Source organism: Chamaea fasciata, unplaced genomic scaffold (genome assembly GCF_029207755.1).
Source record: "Chamaea fasciata isolate MVZ Bird 193981 ecotype frontalis unplaced genomic scaffold, bChaFas1.0.hap1 SCAF_13, whole genome shotgun sequence".
NCBI classification, from domain to species: domain Eukaryota; kingdom Metazoa; phylum Chordata; class Aves; order Passeriformes; family Sylviidae; genus Chamaea; species Chamaea fasciata.
The window spans coordinates 1,382,863-1,397,644 of NW_027094098.1; the positions used below are offsets into that span (position 1 = coordinate 1,382,863).

Sequence of the window (14,782 nt, forward strand, 5' to 3'; positions counted from 1 at the left end):
GTGAAGTGTCACCTTGCAGGGCTGCTGTCTCAGAACTGTTGATAGGGCGGTGACTTGTTACAGCTGCTCAGAACAATGTGTTTTCTTCCTGGTCCCTTTTGCCAAATAAATGCAGTTCTAAATAATGCCATTTACAAAATTTTGAAAGAAAGCATAGCAGCTTCTTCAGACACTTCAGTCATTGTGCCAAGTCGTGAGAAAACCAGATGTTTCTTACCTTGATCAAAATTTTCCTCCAATTATGTAACTCAGATGTGTCTCTTTGATGTAAATGCATACTTTTTCTGTTAGTGGGACATGCAAATATCAAAGAGTATTGGTTGAGAATAGGTACTTGCCTAAGAGTAACTCTTCCTCAGCTGAATTATGTAACTTAGAAAACCTGTTTTTCATTCTCCTTTCTAAAGCTCAAGATTTTAGTTATTATGCATGTAGAGTCTTTCCTGGTTCTCTTTAAAGCTCCTTTATTTTCTTTCTCTCTTTTTCTCTGTCTTGATCTCCTTCCTCTCCTGCTCCTTAAGGCCTTGGAATATCTTTTCAAGTTCATTGTCCAATCTCGGATCCTTTACTCCAGAGCTACTTGTGGAATGGAGGAGGAGCAGTTCCGTTCCAGCATCCAGGAACTTTTCCAGTCCATCAGATTTGTGCTCAGCTTGGACAGCAGGAGCTCTGAGACTCTCATCTTCACACAGGTTTGCTATTTCCTACGTTCCCACTGGCAAACCACGAGGCAGCTGTTCCTGCACGGGTGGGAGGTGTGGGCACATGGGGGTTAAATGCAGGTCAGTGGAGTTTTCCCCCCTGAGGAGCTGGTGATGCTGGGAAACAAGACACCCATTAGACAGTAGCTTTGCACAGGTGAGCTGGGCCGGGGGCGCTCTAAGAAGAAGTGACTTCTCACATAAGAATGAAATTTTTGCTGTTCGCAGAAGTAAACTGCGTTTTCATGTCTCTCTCATTCCTGTGTCTTATGGTTGGCCTCAAGAACTTCTAAATCCGTCATTGTAGCACTTCAAATCAATACTTGCAATCACAGCAGCATCACAGCGAGAATTTCAACTGATGTATTTGCACTCAGATAAACAATTCCAGCATGTGCTAAAGTGACAGTCAGAATCGTGTGCAGCCTGACCACAAACATGTTGTGATGCCCATGCTCATGTTTAATGCATCATTTAATATAGCCCAGAGGACTTCATGAAGATTCCATGTGGGCTGAAGACAACACTCCAAGTGAGAAAGGATGCTGCTGAGTTTTGGGTTCAGTTTTAAAGACCACTGTACTGCATTACATGCTCCTGCGTTTATGTTTTAAATGTCAAACATGCTGTTTTATGCCTCTGCTCAGAGAATCTCAGGAGGGAGCACCCAGAGCTCCCTGGTAATGTGAAGGTGGTTTGTAATCACTAATGCAGAATTACAGATGTTTGGAACACCTGCTGTATTTTGCCAAAGAAGCAGCTGCTGTGAACGTTGCAACCAGGCAGTGACTCTGCTGGTTCAGGAAGCTGCCAGTGGAGTGATCTCTTTCTTGAGGAGCTGCTCTGAAAGATTTGAGAACAGCTGCTCTAATGTTTTATTTAATCACCCTTTAGTGGGTTTAATAAGGTGTGCCAGGAACAAGAGAAATCGGTGCACAGAATTTTGCAGACGAAGGGATGGTGAATGGAGACGATATCTTGTGAATGTTTTCCACTTGTGTTGGTCCCAAATATGGAGGGAGAGTCACTTGGGAGGATGGGGGATTTTCCCTTTTTCTCTTTGTTTCTCTTTTTAATTTTTTTTTTCCTCCTCTCTCTCACCGTGATATTTCTTACTCTGGACTTTTGTAATTTGTAAAGCCTGTCCTTATTGAATCTTTGAAAGTTTACTTTTTGTTTCCCCCTTGCCACTGTGTTGCCCCCTGATCCCATTGCCCCATAGGCCCCCCAGCCTGGAGGGCAGGCGAGCGGAGCCGGGACAGGTGCCCCACAAAAATGTGGGGGCACAACAAGGCCGACATTTAATTGTGTAAGTAATGATCCCCAGGACTGCTCAAGTGTTTCCTTGTGGATGTTCCCAGTTAATCTCTTTACCCTACCCCAAACACTCTTTTCCTGCATATAAACTGGAGTTTGATGTTTAAGTGGCCGGTACTTTAAAACTTGGAGATGAGGATTATTTCATTTATTCATGGAGCAATTTATGGCATCCACACACTAAAAAGACAGTACTGAGGGTGTACACAAGATTATGTAAAGTCAAATTGTTTGGGGGAGCCAAGCATTTGCTACTTATTTGATTATTAGTTCTGGAAATCTAGACAATTGTTAAATACCCACAGAAATGCTTGAGGCCCTGGCCAACATAATTTCCCTCGCACTCGTCCTCTTCTCCAGGATATTTGAGAGATCTCAGTATCTCAGTTTTTTCCAGGAATGACAGTAAAACTGACTTCCTTCCTCTCAGGCAATTAGCTGGACAGGAGTAATGTTCCAGGATATTTTAGGGTGTTGTGCAATAATGGGATCCTTCAAGGAACTGTTGAAATGATGTTACCTCAGGACAGCTCCAAACTTTCCTGAAGAGATCCCATGCCTACGCTTGGATTGCTAGGGGTTATACAGAAATCCTTCTGCTTTCTAAGTAATAGAAAGTTTAGGAAAACTCCTGGAAGGATTTGTTGGGCCAATATTGTCATTTCACTTACATTATCCCAAAGATAAAGACAGTGACTGGAATTGTGGCTGTTACTGCCTTCCAAGAGTACCAGGAGCTAGGGAAACGATTTATACTTTATTTTGTTAGTACATTGCAGGGATCAGGAACAAATAGGTGACAACACCCAGGAGGCCTTGTGGGGGTTTGTGTAATCTGAGTTGATTATAACAAAAGAAGATTTTGAGAGAGAATGAGTGGAAGAAGGAGGTAAATTTATATTTAAAATAATTTAATGAGCTCTACCATGTTAGTTGTAAAAATAACTTGATTTTGCTCAAATACTATTAAATAGATTTCACTGTTGAAGGAAAAAAGACTTTGCGAAGAAGGAGGCTGGGATTGCATGGATTAGGAGAGTTATGTCAGTATGGAAGAGATACAGAAATGTTTATGCAATGAGAAAACAAAAAAATCTCTGAGGAAAAGGAAATACTGACAGTGGTGAGACTCTGGAAGGACAAAGCTGAACAGAGATCTGCAGTGAAGTCTGGTAAATCTGAACCTGTGCAGGAAATCACTGGGGCTTTGTGTGGAGAGCTTCAGGGAAGGGAGGTGGGAATGGCAGGCAGGGAAAAGTGGAGGTGAGGCTGGTTCAAGAAAGCAACCATCTAGGAATTTAAATAGTTAAAATGAGGAAGCAGGTGTGGAGCTTGGGTAGGATGTAGAAGAAGGGAAGAATTTTAAAACATTAAAGGTGGTGGCGTTTGTTTGATAGGACTCCAAGTGTGCAGAACTTGAGCACAGGGTGATGCCTGGAATTTTCTACTCTTGTGAAAAAAATTAATTGAAAAATAGGAAATAAGACATGAAGAGGTTTTTGTTGCTGTTGTGCTGACACCAATTCTGCACTTTAAGAAGCACTTTCAAGGATAGCTCCAGCTTACTGGAAATATCTGTTACTGCAAGAATCACATTCACTCTCGCATGATGTGGCACCTCTTTCACGTGGACTCACACCCCACCCCTGCTGCAGAAATCCTGGAATGTCACATGGCAGAACTGGTTAAAGGTCTGTCAGCAGGTTCTTCACTTCAGAATATTTTCTGAAGAGTTTTAACTGTCTTAGGTAGTTGCTTAGTACAAACAAATGGTAAAGAACTCTCTAATCAGAAGCAAGTGTTGTAATAACTGAAAAAATTAAATCAACAAAACTGGACTATCTCCTGTTCTGACATCTCAAGTTTTTTTTTCTATTTTATAAGCTGTATGCTAAAACACAGCTTTTTGAAGCTGTGTCTATGTGTGCAACTTATCCTAAGATTTACTATTGCAACAGCACTTGATTTTTCTATGCTACATGTGACTTGTTCACTCTGAGCTCCAGGTCCCACAAACCATGAGCACCAGCTGTGGCACAGTCTGTAGTATCTTTGTGCAGACCCTTCATTCAGTGTTCCTGTTGTTCCCACCTCACGGCCTGAGCTGCAGGTGGGGCACTGCAGGTGCTGAGCCCCCTCCTGTGTCCGCAGGCCGCCCTGCTGAACTCGTTCCCCGCCATCTTCGACGAGCTGCTGCAGATGTTCACGGTGCAGGAGGTGGCGGAGTTTGTGCGGGGCACTCTGGGCAGCATGCCCAGCACGGTGCACATCGGCCAGTCCATGGACGTGGTGAAGCTCCAGTCCATCGCCCGCACGGTCGACAGCCGCCTCTTCTCCTTCTCAGGTGAGCCGGGGCTCAGGCTGCTGCTCGCCCAGGGCAGCAACGCCTTGGGTTGTTTTTGCAGCGCCGCTTTTGCAGTGGCTTTGTTGCGGGTGATTCCCTGCTGAATGCCTGTAATGTTGGTAATTATTTCTCTTGGCAGCATCGTTGGTAAATGTTGGAGCAGGGTGCTAATAAAGCCAACATTGTGGGACTGATCCCTCTTTCCACAAGGGCTTTCACTTCAGAGTTGTGAATTCCATGATCCTTCTGTGTCCTAACTCTGAATATTCTGTAACTCTGTTAACTCTGTTCAACACAAATACTTTACAAGTTTCACTAGGGTAGGAAATGTTTATAAATCCATCCTAGACAAATTGTAGCTATTAAAGGTTGATAAACATACATTAAAAGATCAAGTCAATTTTTAAAACTGCCAGATCTCACTTTACACTTTGCATTGCTCTTATCAGGACAGGAAGAAAACTTACTTTCCAGCCAGCTTATGCCTGAGAAACAGGGGGGGATAGTCCTGTGAGAAACCCACCACATTCCTTTAAAGTATCTTTATGTTGTAACTTAAGTATTTCTTTGGCTCAACACTTTAGTAACTCTTTAATTCTTAAAATTTTACTTAAATATACTTATATCATTGCTTACATATACTTTAAAAACAGAATTTTAAAAAATCTTCAGGAACTCAGTGGAAAATGGGTGAAGTTTGTGAGTGCATTTCATACATAAAGGTCTGAATGACAGAAATTATGAAATTAAAGTGGAAGATAGAAAGCTCCACTGAGTTTCACTTTCCTGTAGAGAGGACCCCAAGTTAGTGCACTTCAGTTATTGTACTCAGTACAAGGTGAGAATGATAATGCCACAGAATTTTGTTGAAACCATCCATTGTAATTGTTTGTAAATGTTTTCTTTCCTTGCCTTTGAAACGATTTTCCTTCATTCAGAGTCGCGGCGCATCTTGCTGCCTGTGGTCCTTCACCACATTCACCTTCACCTACGACAGCAGAAGGAGCTGCTGATCTGCTCTGGGATCCTCAGTAGTATCTTCTCCATAATCAAGACCAGTTCTTTGGTAAATCTGCTACTTGATTTTAATATTTTATTTGCACAACTGATTTAGTAAAATGAAGAGTGAGACGTTTTTATAGGTTAATACAGCTTTTTCAAAGATCCTTTTAAAAACAAGATTGTGCTGCCAGCAGGAGAACATCTGAAATGAGGGTCTGGCTCTGTGTGGGACTCAGAGCATCCTCATTACACAGTGTGCTTGCTGTTAGGAGAGGGGACTCACACACACCCTTACCAGCTTTGACACTGTTTAATTCTCTTCATGCAAGCCCAGAACTTAGATGCCAGTGGAGTTTAAAAGTTGTACACAGCTCGAGGACTTGTAGTTCTGCAAGAGACAGTAACTAGCACTTTGTGGTTCACATGAAAAGAATACTCTAAAATTATCCAATCAATGAAATCCCACTTACTTTTGGAAATTGCTGCTGAGTTTCAACACCCAGCTTTGACGGTCATAACACTCTGATCTCAAATGGTAACTAGATCATGTAAAGAGCAACGCTTACAAAGAGGGGGTGGTGAAATTTCCCCACCTGACTAAAGTAGGAAGCTCGTGATACTAAATATAATTCATACCGATGTGTATTTCCAATTCCAAGTCATGGTTCTGTGTGAAAGGAATGAGATGAAAGGTATCGTGGAAATAAGCTAAAATAATACTGCCATGGAAAAGGTTCCTGAACATCATTTGCTCCTGTTGTGTTCTAGACCTTTGATTATAGACTAACCTTTATGGCTGTGACCCTGAATGTTTCCATCAGAGACTGTCAAGGTAACACACATGCACTGGCAGAACGACAGGATACCAATGAGGAATTTGATTGTACTTCTGTGAGCTCTGTCCCAGCAAGCCTGTGGTATGACTGACTCAGCAGAACTGTCTTTACCTGTTCCATCTCTCCAGTTTCTAACTGTTTGCTCACCACTTGCTGTAGGAGGGAGATGTCATGGAGGAGGTTGAGATGATGGTGGAGAGCCTCCTGGACGTGCTGTTACAAACTCTGCTCACAATCATGAGTAAATCGCAGTCTCAGGAGGCGGTAAGAGGGCAGCGCTGCCCGCAGTGCACAGCAGAAATCACTGTTAGTAACTAACAATCAGTTTCTATTTCCTGCTTCTCTAACCTCTGGTTCAGTCCCTCACCACCACTGGCACCTCATCATCATCTCTGCTGCATGAATGCCCAGGGCTTTGTCTCTTTCCCTTAATAAGCCACAAACCCATTCCTTCCTCCCTGCACTAGTGAGGGCTGCAGGAAGCAGTGGAGCTCAGGAAGCTTTAGTGGATTTCTGGATTATTTTCTTGTTTTTGCAGCTGTGATTAGGAGTTATTGCTTAAGACTTGAGGTGCTGGGGAGCTGCCTGGGGCTTCACCCCTATGGTGGTATCACCAAGGGCTATAATGAGTATCAGGTTGTGACCCCAAAACTTCAGATATGACAGTGCTCTGTGGTTAAATCCTTTTGCTTAACACCCTGGAGAGCTTCTGTCCAGGGTCATTGATTATTTCATGCAAATGAAACACAACATACTTTTTCAAAAGAAATTAAGAGATGCTAAGTCAAGTGAGCTATTGAGCTTGGTGGGAGAAGCCACCACTTTACCCAGGCTGCCAGCCTTAGCCAGAGGGAAGAAATTTTTCTTTGACATGCAGTGGAAGAGAAGAAAAAGAAGAGAATTTTGCTATTCAGCCTTCTTCGTTCCTGGATTTCTGCCCTTTTCTATTCTAGCCCATTTTAGTGTATTTTTGTTTGTCGGAGCCTCTAATGCCACTTTTGCGCAATGTAGAATGTTAAGCTGCTGTTCAGAACATCCTTTTTTTAGACTTGTTTTTTTAGCAAAAGGCTGAAACCTCAGCAGTGCTGCTGGGGGCAGATGTGCACCAAGGTGCACTTCTCACACAAGAGAGAAGGTTGGATCTTTCCTTGTTAGCTCAGATAACAAGATTTTCTTTGATACAGGACAAGGAAGGCACTGGCTTGCAAATGCCCAGTAATATCTCAGTTTCCTTTTACTGCTGTCATTTGACTTACTGATGTTTACCACATGCCAGCCCACACAGAAGAGCACATCTTTCTTCCTGGTGAAGTTCAGCCCTGGAAAGTTTATTGCAACAACCCTTGTCACAGCTTCTGGGCAGATGCTTAAGCCATTTAGAAAAACAGTAGAATGGAAGGCACAGTCCCTTGTACTTTCTCCTCAATTTACATTTCACAGCATGGTGATACGTGGATTCTTATTAGATATGGCTTAGATTTGTGCATTTTCCAAATTATTTTCTGTGTTGCAGAAAAAGAGTAGTGTTGTGCAAGGGACTGGCAGTCAACAAACCCAGTCCTGATGTTTTTGACACCACTTTGCTTGTTCTCTTGGACAGATTGCTTACCTTCTCTGTGCTTTGCTTTCAGATTTGTAAAATGGGGGAGCTCCTGTTTGGAAAACACTTTGGGATGCTGTGGTAACTGGTTAGGCTGTATCTGCTTTGCAGAATTACAGGAATGTAACTGTAGCTCATGTAGGCTTACCCCGACTGTGCTCAGGAAATCTGATTGCAGTCCTGTCAGTACTGGAGCTTTGACAGCACAGAACTTGGTGAACACTAATAAGACATCTATTTACAAGCTTCCAGTCACCTCCTGTAGCCCAGCCTGATCCCAGGCTGTACCTGCTTTACTGCTTGGAGTCACTTAGTTCAAATAATTGCTGGTCTGTTGGCATGAGCTGCAGTCACACCTCTGACAGACACTGTGTATTTAAAGTACTGAAAAAGGTATTGTCAAAATCTGCATGCTTGGAGGGTGATTTGTTAATGTCTGTATTAATAATTTTAAATTATTTTTTGTTAGACTACAGCTTTGATTTAAAGACCTTTAAAACTGGCATCTGTGGAGGAGCCTCCTGGAGGTGTATCCCTGTATTAACAGTAACTCAGGAACTGTTAGCCTGAAGAACTTTCAATCTCTGTGCATGTCAGCTGCCCCCTCATAGGCATTGGGGCCATTTCAGACCCCTCCCTTTATACCTTCCCCCGGGTTAAGCTTTGTACCTATGAAATTTCAGACTGTCTGAATGAAAGAGTTTCTCATTTGGTCAACAGGGAGAATATGTCTCCTGCCTTTTATCTTTGCTTCGTCAGATGTCAGACACTCACTTCCAGCACTTACTGGACAACTTCCAAAGCAAGGATGAACTGAAGGTACAAAAGGGTGTGATGTTTGTCGGGTGATTCCCTCAGAATGAGAGAGCAGAGGGGAATCCCTCCAGCATCACTGGCTCTGTTAATCATTCCCATCCCCTGGCACTCTGTTCCTTTCACTTTTAGAATCATTGGTGTAGTGTTGCAAAAGCACAGTTAAGACCACAGAGCACCCAATTATCTTTATAGCAGCAAATAGAGTCCCGGGATAGATGCTGCTGGACATAAAGGATATTGTAATTGTTACATGTAACACACAGGCAGAGGAACATGGGGTTTTTTAATCCTGTGAATGTGAAATCAGTTGTTGTATAGCATTTTACTGTGTGTTCACTATCCACTGGAGCTTTCTTACTAAGGGTATTGATTCTATGCCAGAAGAGAATTTCAAGCCTTTTGGGGGTTGCAAGTGTCTCAGCAGATGAAATATTTTTTTGGGAATGCTGTTACCTTACCACTCCACTTGCTACATGCTTTGTGAACATCAGCTTGAATTACGGCTCTCCATGAACAGCAGGGGTTGGTGAGGGGCACAGACCTCTGACATTTTGAAATGGCACATCTCACATCTCACACCAGCAGAACTTCTTACCCCAACTTCGATGGGGAAGAGGAGTATCCCCAGCAACAGCCTGTTTAAAAGGCAGACTAATCCTAGAAATTAAGACAAGTTTTATATAAAACGATTTTGTTTGGCGTGGCACTCAAATACGCACAATAAGAACAATGTAATGTGGCAGGAACTCTGTTATCTTAAACAAATGAAATGGAGAAGCAGTGAGAAGTCTTTTCTGGATAGACTTTCAGCTTTTAAATATTTTGTGTGCATATAGAGAAGCTGAATAAATCAGGGAGATGAATTGGAATGATAAAATTCTTATCTTTAGGTTGCAGGGTTCAGTGTATCTCAGGTTGATAGTTATCTGAGATTGCTTCCTTTCTGGTAACTTTCAAATTGCTCACAGGAAAATGATTTGGTAAATTAATTCATAATAAATTTTAATAGCTGTTTTAAAAGCCATCTAAAGTATAGTTCTTATGTCAGACTTGGGGAAAGGTCATTGAACTAAAATTTGTCTTGATGCCCAAAAGAACTGTTGTATCTCTGATGATCTGAGTATATGTTCCAAGAGTAGCACAAAGACTGAAGATTGTATATATTACTCTTTTTTTCCCCCATCAAATGTGGCTGTTTAAATATTTCCAATACTTTTTCTGGCAAGGAAAGGCTTTTTTTTTCACATACCACTTACCAATGTTACACTTCAGGCAAAATGAGGCCAAAAGTCAAGGAGCTTCTAATGCTTTACTCTGAGCTCAGTTACACCGAGATATTAATCACACACCCTCCATTAAGGCATAATGGTAGTATGGTTTTGAAGAATCCCTGCTCTGCCAATTTCTCTGCTATTTTGATTTTGTCTGGAAGGAAAACAAAACAACAAAATCATAGTTTGCAAGGCCAACAACTTATCACATTTAATCTTTGCTGTTGTTCTGTGCAGACATGGAGGTTCAGGTAGTCAAAAACCAGAAATGTCTTCAGGTTTGGGGATTTTTTCTTTTTTTTGGAAAGCAAACATTCAGTTGAATGTGTCAAAGAGCTCTTTGCTGCTGTGTGTTGCCAGAAATGGAGTTTTCTGTTAGTATTTTAGAAAGCCTGTGTAGGAGTTTTATTGGGCTTGGGGGTATGGCTAGTTCTCAAATTGTCCAAAGAAATTTGGACAGATAAATTGATAAAATGAATGCATAAAAAAGAGTTTATGAGTCCATTATATTTGAAAATAGCTGCAAATTGACACTGGAACTCTGGGTGATAGTATGAGAAGTGAACTACAGTTATGCACGTAGGGGAAATGTTCATCTCCCTGTAGAACTGAAGATTTTAAAGAAGCTGCACATGGTGTATTGGATGCAAACAAAAGAAACAGAGCCATATTCCAATGTATGTTGCTTCCATGTTTCCAGGTGAATGGTCTTGCAACACAAAGCTGAAGCAGAGCACACTTATCTTAATTGTCTTTCTTACAATCAAGAAAATAGATTCACCTGCAACTGCTGGGGATTTTAAATTATTTTTCCCTTCGTGACAGGAATTCCTCCTGAAGATTTTCTGTGTGTTTCGGAACCTGATGAAGATGAGTGTCTTTCCTCGAGACTGGATGGTGATGAGGTTGCTCACCAGCAAGTAAGTAGAGGAGCAGGTGTCACGTGTTGCCATTCTGTGGCAGCTAAAGCCTGGGGGCAGTGTTTTTCCTCAGCCTGAGATGTGAGGATCCAGACAGGAGCTCCGGAGTGCTTGTCCTCATTGTGCTGCTGTTGTAACACTCTGCACCAAACCTGTGTGTTCGTGGGCTTGTTAAACTCCACCAGTATTCTCAGAGTTAAAAGCAGAGCTGCAGGAGCTGCCCTGAGGCTGAGGGGCCCAGCAGCTCCAGCACACAGGGCAAGCCCAGCTCCCCACACCAAAGGGTGTCTATGGGCCTCTCACTCCCTCGTCAGGGAATCCCTGCACTGAACATCTGCTCTTTTCCATGAGCATCCCTCCTTAGCCAAGTGAGGAGAGGCATTCTGGTGATTTGGAAAAGGGGGAGCAGACCCCAGCCACGACACCAAAGCATTACACAGAGTTACTTCTCAATTCAGTTGTCATCTGCTGTTTTAATGCTCCATTTTCCCTCAGTTTCTTGCTTCTGCTGGGTTAAGTACTGTGCTCTTTGGCTCAGCAGCAGTGTTGAACACGGGGTGGCTGGAATTGTTCACTAGTTTCCTTAGCTAAACTAGCTGTGGAATTCCCACTGACTGAATGACAGCTGGAACATTCCCACTCTGAGGAAACTCCATGGAAATGCTCCTAAAGGCTGCCTGCTCAGCTGAGCTTAATGCTCTGCAAGTCCACCCTGCTAATGAGAAGTGAAAGGAGTGCATTTCAGTAATTCAGGCGTAAAGATTCAGTGAAGTTCCGGAAGAAAAAGAAATCCACCTGAAACAGAAGCTCTCTCAGATGCTGCAGGTTCCCTGTTCCCTTGGGCATAGTTTTGCCACAAAGCTTTAGACTGACAGTTACATTTAGCAGTACTGCTGGAGCATTGCTTGCATCACATCAGAGATGTGCTCTTCTTTTGATACTACTGTTGCTTTATCTACTTATCTATTCTTATCCTGAATCTAACATGTGCCTTAATTGCCTTTCACTAAGGTATATGTAGCCACCAACAAAAAATAACTCGGGATCAAATATTGGCAAAATACTCGCAAATCTCTTGAGTTGAATGAGAGTGAGATAAAGGACCATTGTATAGACAGTGGACAAGGACTGCTCAAAAATTCTTGAGCCACTCTCCTCCGGGGAAAAAAAACCTTTCTGCTTAGAACAGGAGGAGAAGGAATGTATTACTCCATTTCCCTGGTGATCGTATTGCCCAGCCATGCAAAATAGACAGGATTTTAAATGTGTAAATTCTAAAAGTTCAAATAAGAGTGAACATTCATAATCTTGCATTAATTAGTACAAATTGTTCATTAAAACATAGAACAGTGACTTCTGTGTAAATATCACCAATTACACAGAGACTGCTCTTCTCTGTACCTGTAGTAAACCCAGCACCACTAATCACTATAATATGTTGTAGTCCAGATTCAAATGTTCTTTTTGTTTTCTTTTCTTTGTTTTTGGCTGCAGTATCATAGTTACAACGGTTCAGTACTTGTCTTCTGCCCTGCATAAGAATTTCACAGAAACGGACTTCGATTTTAAAGTAAGAATTGATTCAGAAAATGTTCTGACATCTTTTCAAACCAGCAGTAACAAAGGAACAGGAGCTGCCCTCTGCATTAGCTGATGATATTTGCAGCATTTATTAGAATGTCTGTCAGGAAGATGACCTATCTGATAAAGGACAGGAATGGAATCTGCTGTGGAATTGATAGGAAGTAGAACAGATACAGTGTGAGATCAGATCAGGAAAATTCAGTCCCTCATAAAGGAAACAAATAATTCCATAAGCATGGGGCTAATGGAGCATGCTGTCTCCCAAACTGATGGATAATGCAGTGTAAACTCAGGCAATGCTCTTCCTGAAGCTGGGGAATTCATGAACTTCCTCTCCCGGAGGCCTGTCTGGCTGATGACACAAAACCTGGAGGAACACAATCCTAGGGAGTGTTGCCCCTGTGTCTGGTGTAGTTGGAGATGGGCAGCGCGTTCAGAGCTGCCAGACATGCACCTGGGCACAAGGGCACACACCAAGCTGGCAAAAACCTCATCTCGTTGGGAAAACAGACCAAATTACAGGGGTCTCTCATGATATAATTCATGATCTCTGGGGATTCTTGACAGATAAAATCCGTTCAACATACACAAAAACAATTTAAAAGTTTGTTGATGTCACCAAGTTTATTCATTCTTGAGCTCTGGAGCAAAGAGGAAACCCAGTGGCATTGCTTTTGTGGGGGTTTTAACTTCAGTTCCTACCAGGTTCTAAATAATCCAGTTGTACCCTTAAGAGTTAACATGTATCTCCATAGTAAGAGACATATTGATGAAGTTACCCCTTGATAACCAAAAGGAGTCTATGTCTTTCTCCACTTCTTTTAAACTTACTCTTGGAGTGTAATGTTAAAAAATTCCTTCCCTTGTCACAGGTGTGGAACTCTTATTTCAGCCTGGCAGTTTTGTTTATAAACCAGCCGAGTCTCCAACTAGAAAATGCCACACCACCTAAGAGGAAGAAGATTCTGGATAAGTAAGGATATGTTTTGTTGGGTTCTCACCTCAAAAAAGAGCCTTATTTTCTTACCATAAGTATCTGTGATTTATTATGAAACCTGGGATGTGGAAATGCCTGGGAAATTAATAACTAGATCTCCCAATACAGCAATCAGTGATTAGTCAAGTTGTTTGATATTCTTGCATTGACATAAATGTAAATTGAATTTTTTTTAGCCATTTGATTATTTTTTCACATCACTACCTTGCAAGTTTTTGTTCCGTAGGCAGCTGTATCTCTGTTCTCTCTCAGGTATGGTGATATGAGAGTGATGATGGCCTATGAGCTCTTCAGCATGTGGCAGAACCTGGGTAAGCCTCTCCCTCTCTTACCTGGCAACCAATGCCAAAGGAAAACCCTGTTTCTGTCAGATTTTTAAATCTTTTTGATGTTTTGTGGCATCACAGAATCCTTTGCTTCTCTGAAGAGAAGCGCTTCACCCACCAGAACTCTCTTCTGCACTGTATTCTAGAGGAAAATTAAATGTTTGCTGATAGAGATCACAAATACAAGGATGTGAGTAGGGGTGAATCACTAAGAGAGCAAAGGAGGTGACATGAGTCAGATTGGATAATTTAATAATGTGGCAGCAAGATAGTCACCAATCCAAATACAAACATTTCAGATGTAGGAATATAGGTAGGAGTTGCTATTCAAAAAAAAAAAAAACAAACCAAAGACAACAAATGTACCATACTGGTAATCAGCTGAAGGGGAGCTACCTGTAAAATGCCATGAGTAAAGGAGATTTTGTAATCTTTGAGAAAATATGTAAGAATCTGGAATAAGAGAAGAAGGATCATGTTACTGTCACAATGTTTTCCCTATGTGCACTTGATTCTAGATTCGTTTGCCCAGTCCTGCTTTCTACAGCTAAAAGAAACAACAAAACACAAAATAATAAAAACCCAAGGCAAGCTGGACAAAGTTCAGGCAACAGTCAGGGAGACTACAGAAGCAAGAAAACAGAATAAGCCTGATTCGTCTTGCACAACTGAAATGATACAGCCAGAACTGGTCACAATTCAAAGGATCTGTGTAGAGAATAAAAGGTCCTCTAAGATAACAGAGGTCCAATACCCAGAAAATGATACTGGACAAACTCAGCTGAGGAGCAGGCAGACATTTATCACTGGGTGCTGTTCCAGACCAGGCTTTGTTGAGTTTCTCTCTGCAGCAGTGCAGTAGTGTGGCTCAGAGGAGACTGTCAGCAAAGAGCCTCAGGTCCCTCCTGGAGCAGATCCACTTGGTCCCAGTCAATGGCAGTTGGAGAATTGAGACAGCAGTGGGGACCAGGAGCTCTGTAGTTCCTTGAAATTTAAACATGCTCCATTAAGTACCATTGTTCTCACCAGCCCTTTCAAAATCTTCATGAATCAGAAGCACCCCTGGCC

General features: G+C 42.0%; 1 protein-coding gene across 4 annotated transcripts in view; it reads left to right on the forward strand.

Moving 5' to 3' along the window:
- DOCK3 (dedicator of cytokinesis 3) overlaps positions 1 to 14,782 on the forward strand; it is a 184,611-nt gene that overhangs the window by 127,344 nt on the left and 42,485 nt on the right. For 3 of the 4 annotated variants that reach the window (XM_066195814.1, XM_066195818.1, XM_066195816.1), the window contains exons 23-31: positions 522 to 692; positions 4,170 to 4,362; positions 5,301 to 5,428; positions 6,360 to 6,506; positions 8,521 to 8,619; positions 10,713 to 10,807; positions 12,302 to 12,377; positions 13,264 to 13,364; positions 13,641 to 13,699. In XM_066195814.1, the coding sequence (XP_066051911.1) occupies positions 522 to 692; positions 4,170 to 4,362; positions 5,301 to 5,428; positions 6,360 to 6,506; positions 8,521 to 8,619; positions 10,713 to 10,807; positions 12,302 to 12,377; positions 13,264 to 13,364; positions 13,641 to 13,699 (1,069 nt within the window). The remainder of the gene's footprint in view (positions 1 to 521; positions 693 to 4,169; positions 4,363 to 5,300; positions 5,429 to 6,359; positions 6,507 to 8,520; positions 8,620 to 10,712; positions 10,808 to 12,301; positions 12,378 to 13,263; positions 13,365 to 13,640; positions 13,700 to 14,782) is intronic. The other variant, XM_066195815.1, reaches the window with a different exon arrangement.